This window comes from Sphaerodactylus townsendi, linkage group LG01, assembly GCF_021028975.2.
Source record: "Sphaerodactylus townsendi isolate TG3544 linkage group LG01, MPM_Stown_v2.3, whole genome shotgun sequence".
NCBI lineage: Eukaryota > Metazoa > Chordata > Lepidosauria > Squamata > Sphaerodactylidae > Sphaerodactylus > Sphaerodactylus townsendi.
This window is the reverse complement of record NC_059425.1, coordinates 116,043,064-116,059,789: the sequence shown is the minus strand read 5'-3', so window position 1 is coordinate 116,059,789 and position 16,726 is coordinate 116,043,064. Positions and strand designations below refer to the sequence as shown.

Sequence of the window (16,726 nt, the reverse complement as noted above, 5' to 3'; positions counted from 1 at the left end):
CTTGAATATGAAACTATTTTGAGCAGTAGTAATTCAGAAGCTCCAGAATCAGTACTTGATAGTCTTTTTAAACCATTTTCAGTTTCCTGTAAAGCTCCATAACAGTGCAACACTATGGGAGTGGTATTCACATAATTGATTATCTGAATAGTTGAAATTTCACATGACCTACTGAAATTGTTGGGGCTGTGCCCTCACTAATTATATTGTGAAGCGACAGTGTTTTCTATGCATTTTCAATTATCAGGTTCCTTGTGATTTTGATGATGCAACTTCTTACCTACTTACAGACAAATATGAAATTGCTGTAAAACTGAAATGAAAGCACATACTGCATTGCTGGTTCTTACATAAACCAGAAGAGAAGATATTGTGTAGCTTGGGGACAGGATTACTGGATTCAGGGGTGAGGCTGTCATTCAGATGCTCATATTTGCAACTAGAAGGTCCTAGGTTCAGTCCCTGGTATCTCCAGTTAAAAGGTCAGATAAGTAGTAGATGTGAAAAATTTCTGTGCCCAGAGAACCAAGAGAGCCACTACCAATCAAGACCAAAAAAAGGCAGATTTAAATAGAATGATTTACAGTATTCAAGCCTGGAAGTCACTGATGTGCTGATCAGAGCTGTCTAATAGGGTTGAGTTTCAGATAAAAGAATGCCACTTCTCATTTCTCCTGTTTCAGATCTGGATCCAAAAGTATTTTCAGGCTTCAGTCAGTCATAATCAGTCCTCTCATCGGTAAATCTAATTCTCCAGAACTACGAGATGCTTAATTACTACTTCTGCATTGTCTGGATTAAATTCAGTTTTACAGTAACTGGTTCATACTGAAGCAAAAATTCTTAATTTTGATGATTGATAGATGAAGTCAGAACTGGATATACCTGAAAAACCACCAGTTTTGCTCATATCTTTTCCCCCCTTTTTATTTTATCAATAAAAGATTACAGAAATAGAAAAGAAAGTTAACAATAATAATTATAAGAATAATATTAACTTAAAAAGCAAAAAATAAGACGGAAAAAAGGACTAATGGGGGAAAAACAAAGAGAATGGAGAAGCTGTTTCCAAGAGCACAATGGCTCACTCACATTGCTGCTTCTGAATTTTTTCAGAACTAGTGGGTCTAAAGTTCACACTCTTCCCGTCTACCTGTTAAATTCAGCTCTCCCGATATCTGGGGAGGTGATAACTAAGAAAAACTTGTTCTACAGCCAGAAAACCCCTATCAAAAAGGTGTAGTCTGGGATCACTCAGAGGCTCAATCATACGGAAGCACTATTCCACCGGAAGTCCCCAGTTGTGCTCATATCTTGTTTACCAGTCATAAACAGGAAGCCCATTTTTTCAGGTTTGTTTATCTAATCACCAAACTGTCCATGAATGTTTAGCAGGCTGCTTCATTTTATTCCATTCTAACAGTGCAGTGCTGCTTTTGAAACAAATTTTCATACAGTCCCTCTGTTTTACTTTTCTTTTCAACTTCAATCAGCAAAAAAAAAAAAGCTTAAATAGGCAGTTCATCCTATTTTTTTCCTTTAATTTTTCTGCTTAGGGTTCCTCTTAGCAATATTAACAACTGGCAGTCTATATGGACTGTCACCTTGCATGTACAGTTCTGATTAAAGCAAATACCTATTTGGCAAGCTTTCAAGCCATTCAGCGCTGAACTGAACACACAGTGTGATCAGCTCATGACTGACCAACATAGTCAAACCCTGTAAATTTAATTGTGAATGTTGAACACATTCTCAGTGAAATTCATGGAATGCATAGTCTGAAGTTACACTGACTGATTAAGAATCAGATCTTGGGTTCTTCTGAATAGTACAATGAAAATATCCACTCATTGGCAGATTCAGGTCACATAATACATAATTTATGACATCTTTTGCTACAAGACATGCTAATAGGCACCAGCTTGAATGGCTTTTAAAAGTAACTAGATAAATTTATGAAGGCCGAGTTAGAACTATTAGTCATGTTGACTAAATGAAACTTCCATGTTCAAAGGCCCCTGACTACCAATTGCTAGGGAAGGAAGAGAAATTGGGAGCAAGAAGACATCTCTGGTCTCCACAGTCCATTTCTGGAGCAACCATTGCAGGAAATAGGATTCACGTCTACATGGACCATTGGTTTGATGCAGGTAGGCCCAGGCTTTTCTTTTATTTGATTCTATTGGCATGTATCTGTCTAAGCTTATTAATGCATTTGCTATTTTAAAAATTCATTCTGCCTTATAGAGACTGTAGTGGAGTAGTGGGTTCTACTGCAAAATCACAATGTGCTTATGAATATGTTGGGCAATGGCAATTACATCAGTTGAACCCTGTACCAGGCAAACTACTTCTGCTGATCTTGTGTGACTGGTTTCTTAGGTCCTCATTATTCTGCTTATCTGCAGTCAGACGTACAAATCCTTTATTAACCAAACAGTAGAGTATAATGTGGAAATTGTTTGGAAGTGCAGCATAATAGATTTAAATTAAGCAACACAGTATGCACAAGATAAGAAAAATCATTAGCAATTACATGTTTAAGCACTCATTCTAGCATGTGCACCTTTACATTGTCAACTAATTGACTAAAAAGAGATATAAGCAGGCAGAAAGTACTTGTGCTGTCACAGCAAATGTTGTTTTGTAAAGTGCTGTGTACATTGATGGTGTTTTGATTGTGATAATGCGCTACAATAGAAACAGACAATGTCATTGAAATCCCTAGCTGTTAACTCCACTTAAATTGGCATCAATTGATTGTATTGTGGATAGGCCAACCCTCCAGACATCAATGATACAAAATTAGTAGGACATTGATGAGCTCCTATGGTGTAAATACTGTATATTTATTTCTATTTTTAAAAGCTTCTTGTGATCATATGGTAACCATTGTTACCTAAGTATGTCATAGTCATTATTTTTGTTAATAAATGAAAAAGTAAATTTCCCTATCTGCTATATTGCACTCAGGTGGATTTAGTGCAAATTAAAATAAATAATTAAAAAATGTGAGACAGGAGAATAGACCTAAAAATTGTATTTGATAGGCTTGGAGATTCGGGTGCAACAAATACTGGATTTGGCCCGAATCTGGGCGAATTCAGGCATATTCGGGCCAAAATCAGCTGAATATATTCTGCCCAAATATGAATGAATCCAAATGAAAGGTATTCAGGTGGCTGGGGGGGGGGTGTATTTGGGGTGGGTTTTTTTGCATTTCAGACTGCAGTGGGCACATTTTTAAAGCTAGCAGTACCAAATTTTCAGGGTATCATTTGGAGAGTTTCCTGATGGTGCCATCTGAGTTTGGTGAAGTTTGGTTCAGGGGGGACCAAAGTTATGGACCTCCAAAGGGGGTGCCCATCCCCATTGTTTCCAATGGGAGCTAACAGGAGAGCGTCCATAACTTTGGGCCCCCCTGAACCAAACTTCACAAAACTTGGGTGGTATCTCTGGATGATACCCTGAAATTTTGGTGAAAACAATTGTGAAAGTGGATTGAAAGTGTCACTAGCTTTAAGAATGCACCCCTGTATAATGAAAGAGGAGAATTAATACCGTTTCCAAATCTTATAGAGAAAGGAGGTAAAGAGAACTGGTTATTATTAAGAGGAATTTGGGAAAAGATAAAAGCCTCCAAGATGGAGGAAGATTGTATAATGAAAAACTGTATAAAAATATATGAGGAAAGGAAAGGACAAATGTTAGGAGTTTTATACAAATACATGATAGAAGATCAAGGATTTATGGTAAGAACTATAATGGAAAAATGGCAACAAGATGGAGTGAAAGACATAGATCTTATTAAAAGGACTATAGATAACATAAATAAGATAAAAATAGATAAATAGGCAGAACTGGAGAAAAAACTAATATTAAAATGGTATAGAACACCGAAACAGTTGGCATATATGATAAGTGGACTCAGTCCGAAATGTTGGCATTGTGGGAATAAAAATGCAATATATACCCATATGTGGCTAGAATGTACAGAAGTAAAAAAGATGTGGAAAAATGTGATAATATACATAGAAAAATATGTAAAGGTAAAAATAAAGATAAATATACATTTACTATTTATAGGCAAATCGGATTACACAATAATAGAACAAAGAAAGAGAAAGCTTTTCAAATTTATGATCAGAGTGGCCCATGCAGTAATAGCATTGGGGTGGAAAGACAAAAAAATATGGACAATGCAGAAATGGTTGGAATATATATGGGAGCAAATACAACTAGAAATTTTCGACATAATGTCAAGAAATCAAATATGGCAAGAAAAACAAAAAGATATGAAGTGGATTTGGATGGAATTCAAAGAGTGGCTAAACGAAATTGGAATTATAGAAGAACAATGGACAAGAAGATTGAAAAGAATGGACCTGCTGCTGGGCATCTAAAGAAGAGAAGAAGAGGGGGGGAGGAGGGAAAAAGGGGGAAAGGATATGGAGGATGAATACAAAATATACAATATAAATCTGTAATAATTCCAAAATATCAATAAAAATATTTTAAAAAAAGAATGCACCCCTGACAGACACCCCAGGAAATTGCCCAAGATTCTCTGCTCTGCAGTGCCTTAGCTCTATTGTAGCCAATGGGGAATTTCTGAGTGTGTAAGCAGGCTGCACATTTTTGAAGATAGAGGCACCAGATTTTCAAGGTGGCTCTAGGAGGCCCTCCTGGTAATAGCATCCAGGCTTGGTGAACTTTGCTTCTGGGGGAGGTGGGAGGGGTGTGCTAAGAGAATTCTGAGAAAACTCAACCAGCAGGCTTCACATGCAGGAGCAGGGAAACAAAATAAACCTTTTGGGGCCCCATAAAGTTGAACTTCCAGAAGCAAAGTTCACCAAGCCAAGGCATTGCAAAGCAGAGAATCTAGGCAAATTTCTTGGGATGGCTGTCAGGGGTGCATTTTTAAAGCTAGTGACACTTTCAGTCCAAACAATTTCACAATTGTTTCACAAGTTGATTTTGCACAGTAAAATCCAGCTGCAAAGTGCACTGAAAGTGGATTGAAAGTGCATTATTCTGCATGTGCAGAAGGAGCCAAAGAAATGAGGTAACATTTGGGTGCTATGTGGTTTCCGGGCTGTATGGCCGTGTTCTAGCAGCATTCTCTCCTGATGTTTCGCCTGCATCTGTGGCTGGCATCTTCAGAATAGATAGGATCCTCTGAAGATGCCAGCCACAGATGCAGGCAAAACGCAGGAGAGAATGCTGCTAGAACACGGCCATACAGCCCCCCCCCACCCCCCCCCCCCCCCCCCCCCCCCCCCCCCCAAACCCCCCCCCCCCCCCCCCCAAACCCCCGCCCCCCCCCCCCCGGGCACCCGCCCCTGCCCCCCTAACCCCCCCCCCCCACCCCCCCCGCCCCCCACCCCCCCCCCCCCCCACCCCCCCCCCCCCCCACCCCCCCCCCCCCCCACCCCCCCCCCCCCACATCCCCCCCCCCCCACCACCCCCCCCCCCCCCCACCCCCCCCCCCCCCCACCCCCCCCCCCCCCCACCCCCCCCCCCCCCCACCCCCCCCCCCCCCCACCCCCCCCCCCCCCCACCCCCCCCCCCCCCCACCCCCCCCCCCCCCCACCCCCCCCCCCCCCCACCCCCCCCCCCCCCCACCCCCCCCCCCCCCCACCCCCCCCCCCCCCCACCCCCCCCCCCCCCCACCCCCCCCCCCCCCCACCCCCCCCCCCCCCCACCCCCCCCCCCCCCCACCCCCCCCCCCCCCCACCCCCCCCCCCCCCCACCCCCCCCCCCCCCCACCCCCCCCCCCCCCCACCCCCCCCCCCCCCCACCCCCCCCCCCCCCCACCCCCCCCCCCCCCCACCCCCCCCCCCCCCCACCCCCCCCCCCCCCCACCCCCCCCCCCCCCCACCCCCCCCCCCCCCCACCCCCCCCCCCCCCCACCCCCCCCCCCCCCCACCCCCCCCCCCCCCCACCCCCCCCCCCCCCCACCCCCCCCCCCCCCCACCCCCCCCCCCCCCCACCCCCCCCCCCCCCCACCCCCCCCCCCCCCCACCCCCCCCCCCCCCCACCCCCCCCCCCCCCCACCCCCCCCCCCCCCCACCCCCCCCCCCCCCCACCCCCCCCCCCCCCCACCCCCCCCCCCCCCCACCCCCCCCCCCCCCCACCCCCCCCCCCCCCCACCCCCCCCCCCCCCCACCCCCCCCCCCCCCCACCCCCCCCCCCCCCCACCCCCCCCCCCCCCCACCCCCCCCCCCCCCCACCCCCCCCCCCCCCCACCCCCCCCCCCCCCCACCCCCCCCCCCCCCCACCCCCCCCCCCCCCCACCCCCCCCCCCCCCCACCCCCCCCCCCCCCCACCCCCCCCCCCCCCCACCCCCCCCCCCCCCCACCCCCCCCCCCCCCCACCCCCCCCCCCCCCCACCCCCCCCCCCCCCCACCCCCCCCCCCCCCCACCCCCCCCCCCCCCCACCCCCCCCCCCCCCCACCCCCCCCCCCCCCCACCCCCCCCCCCCCCCACCCCCCCCCCCCCCCACCCCCCCCCCCCCCCACCCCCCCCCCCCCCCACCCCCCCCCCCCCCCACCCCCCCCCCCCCCCACCCCCCCCCCCCCCCACCCCCCCCCCCCCCCACCCCCCCCCCCCCCCACCCCCCCCCCCCCCCACCCCCCCCCCCCCCCACCCCCCCCCCCCCCCACCCCCCCCCCCCCCCACCCCCCCCCCCCCCCACCCCCCCCCCCCCCCACCCCCCCCCCCCCCCACCCCCCCCCCCCCCCACCCCCCCCCCCCCCCACCCCCCCCCCCCCCCACCCCCCCCCCCCCCCACCCCCCCCCCCCCCCACCCCCCCCCCCCCCCACCCCCCCCCCCCCCCACCCCCCCCCCCCCCCACCCCCCCCCCCCCCCACCCCCCCCCCCCCCCACCCCCCCCCCCCCCCACCCCCCCCCCCCCCCACCCCCCCCCCCCCCCACCCCCCCCCCCCCCCACCCCCCCCCCCCCCCACCCCCCCCCCCCCCCACCCCCCCCCCCCCCCACCCCCCCCCCCCCCCACCCCCCCCCCCCCCCACCCCCCCCCCCCCCCACCCCCCCCCCCCCCCACCCCCCCCCCCCCCCACCCCCCCCCCCCCCCACCCCCCCCCCCCCCCACCCCCCCCCCCCCCCACCCCCCCCCCCCCCCACCCCCCCCCCCCCCCACCCCCCCCCCCCCCCACCCCCCCCCCCCCCCACCCCCCCCCCCCCCCACCCCCCCCCCCCCCCACCCCCCCCCCCCCCCACCCCCCCCCCCCCCCACCCCCCCCCCCCCCCACCCCCCCCCCCCCCCACCCCCCCCCCCCCCCACCCCCCCCCCCCCCCACCCCCCCCCCCCCCCACCCCCCCCCCCCCCCACCCCCCCCCCCCCCCACCCCCCCCCCCCCCCACCCCCCCCCCCCCCCACCCCCCCCCCCCCCCACCCCCCCCCCCCCCCACCCCCCCCCCCCCCCACCCCCCCCCCCCCCCACCCCCCCCCCCCCCCACCCCCCCCCCCCCCCACCCCCCCCCCCCCCCACCCCCCCCCCCCCCCACCCCCCCCCCCCCCCACCCCCCCCCCCCCCCACCCCCCCCCCCCCCCACCCCCCCCCCCCCCCACCCCCCCCCCCCCCCACCCCCCCCCCCCCCCACCCCCCCCCCCCCCCACCCCCCCCCCCCCCCACCCCCCCCCCCCCCCACCCCCCCCCCCCCCCACCCCCCCCCCCCCCCACCCCCCCCCCCCCCCACCCCCCCCCCCCCCCACCCCCCCCCCCCCCCACCCCCCCCCCCCCCCACCCCCCCCCCCCCCCACCCCCCCCCCCCCCCACCCCCCCCCCCCCCCACCCCCCCCCCCCCCCACCCCCCCCCCCCCCCACCCCCCCCCCCCCCCACCCCCCCCCCCCCCCACCCCCCCCCCCCCCCACCCCCCCCCCCCCCCACCCCCCCCCCCCCCCACCCCCCCCCCCCCCCACCCCCCCCCCCCCCCACCCCCCCCCCCCCCCACCCCCCCCCCCCCCCACCCCCCCCCCCCCCCACCCCCCCCCCCCCCCACCCCCCCCCCCCCCCACCCCCCCCCCCCCCCACCCCCCCCCCCCCCCACCCCCCCCCCCCCCCACCCCCCCCCCCCCCCACCCCCCCCCCCCCCCACCCCCCCCCCCCCCCACCCCCCCCCCCCCCCACCCCCCCCCCCCCCCACCCCCCCCCCCCCCCACCCCCCCCCCCCCCCACCCCCCCCCCCCCCCACCCCCCCCCCCCCCCACCCCCCCCCCCCCCCACCCCCCCCCCCCCCCACCCCCCCCCCCCCCCACCCCCCCCCCCCCCCACCCCCCCCCCCCCCCACCCCCCCCCCCCCCCACCCCCCCCCCCCCCCACCCCCCCCCCCCCCCACCCCCCCCCCCCCCCACCCCCCCCCCCCCCCACCCCCCCCCCCCCCCACCCCCCCCCCCCCCCACCCCCCCCCCCCCCCACCCCCCCCCCCCCCCACCCCCCCCCCCCCCCACCCCCCCCCCCCCCCACCCCCCCCCCCCCCCACCCCCCCCCCCCCCCACCCCCCCCCCCCCCCACCCCCCCCCCCCCCCACCCCCCCCCCCCCCCACCCCCCCCCCCCCCCACCCCCCCCCCCCCCCACCCCCCCCCCCCCCCACCCCCCCCCCCCCCCACCCCCCCCCCCCCCCACCCCCCCCCCCCCCCACCCCCCCCCCCCCCCACCCCCCCCCCCCCCCACCCCCCCCCCCCCCCACCCCCCCCCCCCCCCACCCCCCCCCCCCCCCACCCCCCCCCCCCCCCACCCCCCCCCCCCCCCACCCCCCCCCCCCCCCACCCCCCCCCCCCCCCACCCCCCCCCCCCCCCACCCCCCCCCCCCCCCACCCCCCCCCCCCCCCACCCCCCCCCCCCCCCACCCCCCCCCCCCCCCACCCCCCCCCCCCCCCACCCCCCCCCCCCCCCACCCCCCCCCCCCCCCACCCCCCCCCCCCCCCACCCCCCCCCCCCCCCACCCCCCCCCCCCCCCACCCCCCCCCCCCCCCACCCCCCCCCCCCCCCACCCCCCCCCCCCCCCACCCCCCCCCCCCCCCACCCCCCCCCCCCCCCACCCCCCCCCCCCCCCACCCCCCCCCCCCCCCACCCCCCCCCCCCCCCACCCCCCCCCCCCCCCACCCCCCCCCCCCCCCACCCCCCCCCCCCCCCACCCCCCCCCCCCCCCACCCCCCCCCCCCCCCACCCCCCCCCCCCCCCACCCCCCCCCCCCCCCACCCCCCCCCCCCCCCACCCCCCCCCCCCCCCACCCCCCCCCCCCCCCACCCCCCCCCCCCCCCACCCCCCCCCCCCCCCACCCCCCCCCCCCCCCACCCCCCCCCCCCCCCACCCCCCCCCCCCCCCACCCCCCCCCCCCCCCACCCCCCCCCCCCCCCACCCCCCCCCCCCCCCACCCCCCCCCCCCCCCACCCCCCCCCCCCCCCACCCCCCCCCCCCCCCACCCCCCCCCCCCCCCACCCCCCCCCCCCCCCACCCCCCCCCCCCCCCACCCCCCCCCCCCCCCACCCCCCCCCCCCCCCACCCCCCCCCCCCCCCACCCCCCCCCCCCCCCACCCCCCCCCCCCCCCACCCCCCCCCCCCCCCACCCCCCCCCCCCCCCACCCCCCCCCCCCCCCACCCCCCCCCCCCCCCACCCCCCCCCCCCCCCACCCCCCCCCCCCCCCACCCCCCCCCCCCCCCACCCCCCCCCCCCCCCACCCCCCCCCCCCCCCACCCCCCCCCCCCCCCACCCCCCCCCCCCCCCACCCCCCCCCCCCCCCACCCCCCCCCCCCCCCACCCCCCCCCCCCCCCACCCCCCCCCCCCCCCACCCCCCCCCCCCCCCACCCCCCCCCCCCCCCACCCCCCCCCCCCCCCACCCCCCCCCCCCCCCACCCCCCCCCCCCCCCACCCCCCCCCCCCCCCACCCCCCCCCCCCCCCACCCCCCCCCCCCCCCACCCCCCCCCCCCCCCACCCCCCCCCCCCCCCACCCCCCCCCCCCCCCACCCCCCCCCCCCCCCACCCCCCCCCCCCCCCACCCCCCCCCCCCCCCACCCCCCCCCCCCCCCACCCCCCCCCCCCCCCACCCCCCCCCCCCCCCACCCCCCCCCCCCCCCACCCCCCCCCCCCCCCACCCCCCCCCCCCCCCACCCCCCCCCCCCCCCACCCCCCCCCCCCCCCACCCCCCCCCCCCCCCACCCCCCCCCCCCCCCACCCCCCCCCCCCCCCACCCCCCCCCCCCCCCACCCCCCCCCCCCCCCACCCCCCCCCCCCCCCACCCCCCCCCCCCCCCACCCCCCCCCCCCCCCACCCCCCCCCCCCCCCACCCCCCCCCCCCCCCACCCCCCCCCCCCCCCACCCCCCCCCCCCCCCACCCCCCCCCCCCCCCACCCCCCCCCCCCCCCACCCCCCCCCCCCCCCACCCCCCCCCCCCCCCACCCCCCCCCCCCCCCACCCCCCCCCCCCCCCACCCCCCCCCCCCCCCACCCCCCCCCCCCCCCACCCCCCCCCCCCCCCACCCCCCCCCCCCCCCACCCCCCCCCCCCCCCACCCCCCCCCCCCCCCACCCCCCCCCCCCCCCACCCCCCCCCCCCCCCACCCCCCCCCCCCCCCACCCCCCCCCCCCCCCACCCCCCCCCCCCCCCACCCCCCCCCCCCCCCACCCCCCCCCCCCCCCACCCCCCCCCCCCCCCACCCCCCCCCCCCCCCACCCCCCCCCCCCCCCACCCCCCCCCCCCCCCACCCCCCCCCCCCCCCACCCCCCCCCCCCCCCACCCCCCCCCCCCCCCACCCCCCCCCCCCCCCACCCCCCCCCCCCCCCACCCCCCCCCCCCCCCACCCCCCCCCCCCCCCACCCCCCCCCCCCCCCACCCCCCCCCCCCCCCACCCCCCCCCCCCCCCACCCCCCCCCCCCCCCACCCCCCCCCCCCCCCACCCCCCCCCCCCCCCACCCCCCCCCCCCCCCACCCCCCCCCCCCCCCACCCCCCCCCCCCCCCACCCCCCCCCCCCCCCACCCCCCCCCCCCCCCACCCCCCCCCCCCCCCACCCCCCCCCCCCCCCACCCCCCCCCCCCCCCACCCCCCCCCCCCCCCACCCCCCCCCCCCCCCACCCCCCCCCCCCCCCACCCCCCCCCCCCCCCACCCCCCCCCCCCCCCACCCCCCCCCCCCCCCACCCCCCCCCCCCCCCACCCCCCCCCCCCCCCACCCCCCCCCCCCCCCACCCCCCCCCCCCCCCACCCCCCCCCCCCCCCACCCCCCCCCCCCCCCACCCCCCCCCCCCCCCACCCCCCCCCCCCCCCACCCCCCCCCCCCCCCACCCCCCCCCCCCCCCACCCCCCCCCCCCCCCACCCCCCCCCCCCCCCACCCCCCCCCCCCCCCACCCCCCCCCCCCCCCACCCCCCCCCCCCCCCACCCCCCCCCCCCCCCACCCCCCCCCCCCCCCACCCCCCCCCCCCCCCACCCCCCCCCCCCCCCACCCCCCCCCCCCCCCACCCCCCCCCCCCCCCACCCCCCCCCCCCCCCACCCCCCCCCCCCCCCACCCCCCCCCCCCCCCACCCCCCCCCCCCCCCACCCCCCCCCCCCCCCACCCCCCCCCCCCCCCACCCCCCCCCCCCCCCACCCCCCCCCCCCCCCACCCCCCCCCCCCCCCACCCCCCCCCCCCCCCACCCCCCCCCCCCCCCACCCCCCCCCCCCCCCACCCCCCCCCCCCCCCACCCCCCCCCCCCCCCACCCCCCCCCCCCCCCACCCCCCCCCCCCCCCACCCCCCCCCCCCCCCACCCCCCCCCCCCCCCACCCCCCCCCCCCCCCACCCCCCCCCCCCCCCACCCCCCCCCCCCCCCACCCCCCCCCCCCCCCACCCCCCCCCCCCCCCACCCCCCCCCCCCCCCACCCCCCCCCCCCCCCACCCCCCCCCCCCCCCACCCCCCCCCCCCCCCACCCCCCCCCCCCCCCACCCCCCCCCCCCCCCACCCCCCCCCCCCCCCACCCCCCCCCCCCCCCACCCCCCCCCCCCCCCACCCCCCCCCCCCCCCACCCCCCCCCCCCCCCACCCCCCCCCCCCCCCACCCCCCCCCCCCCCCACCCCCCCCCCCCCCCACCCCCCCCCCCCCCCACCCCCCCCCCCCCCCACCCCCCCCCCCCCCCACCCCCCCCCCCCCCCACCCCCCCCCCCCCCCACCCCCCCCCCCCCCCACCCCCCCCCCCCCCCACCCCCCCCCCCCCCCACCCCCCCCCCCCCCCACCCCCCCCCCCCCCCACCCCCCCCCCCCCCCACCCCCCCCCCCCCCCACCCCCCCCCCCCCCCACCCCCCCCCCCCCCCACCCCCCCCCCCCCCCACCCCCCCCCCCCCCCACCCCCCCCCCCCCCCACCCCCCCCCCCCCCCACCCCCCCCCCCCCCCACCCCCCCCCCCCCCCACCCCCCCCCCCCCCCACCCCCCCCCCCCCCCACCCCCCCCCCCCCCCACCCCCCCCCCCCCCCACCCCCCCCCCCCCCCACCCCCCCCCCCCCCCACCCCCCCCCCCCCCCACCCCCCCCCCCCCCCACCCCCCCCCCCCCCCACCCCCCCCCCCCCCCACCCCCCCCCCCCCCCACCCCCCCCCCCCCCCACCCCCCCCCCCCCCCACCCCCCCCCCCCCCCACCCCCCCCCCCCCCCACCCCCCCCCCCCCCCACCCCCCCCCCCCCCCACCCCCCCCCCCCCCCACCCCCCCCCCCCCCCACCCCCCCCCCCCCCCACCCCCCCCCCCCCCCACCCCCCCCCCCCCCCACCCCCCCCCCCCCCCACCCCCCCCCCCCCCCACCCCCCCCCCCCCCCACCCCCCCCCCCCCCCACCCCCCCCCCCCCCCACCCCCCCCCCCCCCCACCCCCCCCCCCCCCCACCCCCCCCCCCCCCCACCCCCCCCCCCCCCCACCCCCCCCCCCCCCCACCCCCCCCCCCCCCCACCCCCCCCCCCCCCCACCCCCCCCCCCCCCCACCCCCCCCCCCCCCCACCCCCCCCCCCCCCCACCCCCCCCCCCCCCCACCCCCCCCCCCCCCCACCCCCCCCCCCCCCCACCCCCCCCCCCCCCCACCCCCCCCCCCCCCCACCCCCCCCCCCCCCCACCCCCCCCCCCCCCCACCCCCCCCCCCCCCCACCCCCCCCCCCCCCCACCCCCCCCCCCCCCCACCCCCCCCCCCCCCCACCCCCCCCCCCCCCCACCCCCCCCCCCCCCCACCCCCCCCCCCCCCCACCCCCCCCCCCCCCCACCCCCCCCCCCCCCCACCCCCCCCCCCCCCCACCCCCCCCCCCCCCCACCCCCCCCCCCCCCCACCCCCCCCCCCCCCCACCCCCCCCCCCCCCCACCCCCCCCCCCCCCCACCCCCCCCCCCCCCCACCCCCCCCCCCCCCCACCCCCCCCCCCCCCCACCCCCCCCCCCCCCCACCCCCCCCCCCCCCCACCCCCCCCCCCCCCCACCCCCCCCCCCCCCCACCCCCCCCCCCCCCCACCCCCCCCCCCCCCCACCCCCCCCCCCCCCCACCCCCCCCCCCCCCCACCCCCCCCCCCCCCCACCCCCCCCCCCCCCCACCCCCCCCCCCCCCCACCCCCCCCCCCCCCCACCCCCCCCCCCCCCCACCCCCCCCCCCCCCCACCCCCCCCCCCCCCCACCCCCCCCCCCCCCCACCCCCCCCCCCCCCCACCCCCCCCCCCCCCCACCCCCCCCCCCCCCCACCCCCCCCCCCCCCCACCCCCCCCCCCCCCCACCCCCCCCCCCCCCCACCCCCCCCCCCCCCCACCCCCCCCCCCCCCCACCCCCCCCCCCCCCCACCCCCCCCCCCCCCCACCCCCCCCCCCCCCCACCCCCCCCCCCCCCCACCCCCCCCCCCCCCCACCCCCCCCCCCCCCCACCCCCCCCCCCCCCCACCCCCCCCCCCCCCCACCCCCCCCCCCCCCCACCCCCCCCCCCCCCCACCCCCCCCCCCCCCCACCCCCCCCCCCCCCCACCCCCCCCCCCCCCCACCCCCCCCCCCCCCCACCCCCCCCCCCCCCCACCCCCCCCCCCCCCCACCCCCCCCCCCCCCCACCCCCCCCCCCCCCCACCCCCCCCCCCCCCCACCCCCCCCCCCCCCCACCCCCCCCCCCCCCCACCCCCCCCCCCCCCCACCCCCCCCCCCCCCCACCCCCCCCCCCCCCCACCCCCCCCCCCCCCCACCCCCCCCCCCCCCCACCCCCCCCCCCCCCCACCCCCCCCCCCCCCCACCCCCCCCCCCCCCCACCCCCCCCCCCCCCCACCCCCCCCCCCCCCCACCCCCCCCCCCCCCCACCCCCCCCCCCCCCCACCCCCCCCCCCCCCCACCCCCCCCCCCCCCCACCCCCCCCCCCCCCCACCCCCCCCCCCCCCCACCCCCCCCCCCCCCCACCCCCCCCCCCCCCCACCCCCCCCCCCCCCCACCCCCCCCCCCCCCCACCCCCCCCCCCCCCCACCCCCCCCCCCCCCCACCCCCCCCCCCCCCCACCCCCCCCCCCCCCCACCCCCCCCCCCCCCCACCCCCCCCCCCCCCCACCCCCCCCCCCCCCCACCCCCCCCCCCCCCCACCCCCCCCCCCCCCCACCCCCCCCCCCCCCCACCCCCCCCCCCCCCCACCCCCCCCCCCCCCCACCCCCCCCCCCCCCCACCCCCCCCCCCCCCCACCCCCCCCCCCCCCCACCCCCCCCCCCCCCCACCCCCCCCCCCCCCCACCCCCCCCCCCCCCCACCCCCCCCCCCCCCCACCCCCCCCCCCCCCCACCCCCCCCCCCCCCCACCCCCCCCCCCCCCCACCCCCCCCCCCCCCCACCCCCCCCCCCCCCCACCCCCCCCCCCCCCCACCCCCCCCCCCCCCCACCCCCCCCCCCCCCCACCCCCCCCCCCCCCCACCCCCCCCCCCCCCCACCCCCCCCCCCCCCCACCCCCCCCCCCCCCCACCCCCCCCCCCCCCCACCCCCCCCCCCCCCCACCCCCCCCCCCCCCCACCCCCCCCCCCCCCCACCCCCCCCCCCCCCCACCCCCCCCCCCCCCCACCCCCCCCCCCCCCCACCCCCCCCCCCCCCCACCCCCCCCCCCCCCCACCCCCCCCGCCCCCCACCCCCCCCTTCCCCCACCCCGCCCCCGCCCGCACCCCCCCCCGCCCCCCACCCCCCCCCCCCCCCACCGCCCCCCTACCCCCCACACCCCGCCCCCCGCCACCCCCCCCACCCCGCCACCACCCCCCACCCATCCCCCCCCCCCCCCCCCCACCCCACCCAACCACCCCCACCCCCCACCCCCCCAATTTGACAAGAAAGGACAGTGAGCTGTTCAAGAGCAATGTGAGAAGTATGGTAATAGAGTCACATTGAGCACTTTATTAGTGCTTGCACAGAGAAAGCAACAACTGTAAGATGCATATAAATAAACTAAATGGGCTACCATGTGCCAGGGATGTCTGACAAGGCATCATCATTATTAATGTAAAATGGCCTGTGATTCATCCCCAGATAGATATAGATAGGACAGAGATGTGCATTTCAGTCTTCTTTCTTGGAACACACTTCAAAGAGACTGCTAATGCTCATAAAGATATGTGTGGTTTGTGAAATCGAAGATTGTTTCTTGGAAAGTCATGTGGAGTCTGGAAGCCCTTACCCATGTATGTATGTTCGAAACCACCTTGTAATGAGACCAGCCATTTAACTTAGTAGAGTCTATTCCAGTTGGGACCAGCTGTACAAGCATCTTAATGGGAAATGCTACAAACTGAATCTGGGATCTTTGGTACACAAAACATGCACTCTGTCATTAAAGTATTGCTTTTCTGACTGTAAATTATAGATCTGAACACTGTTTTCTGGGTCAAAATATTTTTTAAAATATACAATATGCTATTTATTATTTATTTACCATTTATTAGATTTTATATGCTATCCCTACTTCCCTGGGCTCGGAAGTTAGCAAAAGGTCACTGGTTTTAACTCTTTTTGTGAGACAGGTTCATTCTATGGTAAAATGGCAGACCAAGATCAGTACATGCTATGCTTCAAATCCTTCTAGATGTTTCACCCTGTCCTTTTTGAGTGAGTGATGGGAGTGGCCTCTACCACCCTAATTCATAGGGAAATACAAGATATGGGGGATAGTGTCTTTCCTTACTGCCTGGGTTCTGGAATTTTGGTTGAATATGGATCAGCCCAGCCCTGTGTGTGAGTGCAGTAAAGAAGCTCTTCCAAACAAATATATGCAAAAAAAAACCCCGTACATTTATTTCAAGTAACTTCAGATCACAAGCATTGTTCCAGGTGAAAAGTAGATAAAAAGAGATAAATTTCCCTATCACAGTAGGCTTGGAGATTTGGATGCAACAAATACCAGATTCAGCCCAAATCTGGGCAAATACAGGCATACTCGGGCAAAAATCAGCCAAATACGTCCTGCCCAAATCTGAACGAATCCGAATGCAAGGTATTCCGGGTTTTTTTGTGTGTGTTTTTTTGTGTTTCAGCCTTTACATGGGAGGGACAAATGCTGTGGACATCCATTTGAAGGTGAACCTGATGCCCACAGAGCTATTGCCCAAACATGCAAACTTCAGCAAAATTGGCTTTCTTTCAGGAGACACATCAGCACCCCTGCGGGAAATAAGTACCCCCATCAAGAGCAAGACCCCCTGCCAGAGCCCCCAATAAAATTTCCAGCACAGAGTCAGCTGGACATAACAGCAAGCCCCACTGAAGTCTAT

At 71.4% G+C, this 16,726-nt stretch overlaps 1 protein-coding gene across 1 annotated transcript in view; it reads left to right on the top strand.

The window, feature by feature from the left end:
• Nucleotides 1–5,367: 5,367 nt before the first annotated feature.
• The window catches only part of LOC125437726 (basic proline-rich protein-like), a gene marked incomplete at its 5' end in the record, with an annotated part of 40,957 nt that continues 29,598 nt past the window's right edge, over nucleotides 5,368–16,726 (top strand). Inside the window, one exon of the mRNA XM_048505604.1 lies at nucleotides 5,368–6,375. Within this exon, the coding sequence (XP_048361561.1) occupies nucleotides 5,368–6,375 (1,008 nt within the window). The remainder of the gene's footprint in view (nucleotides 6,376–16,726) is intronic.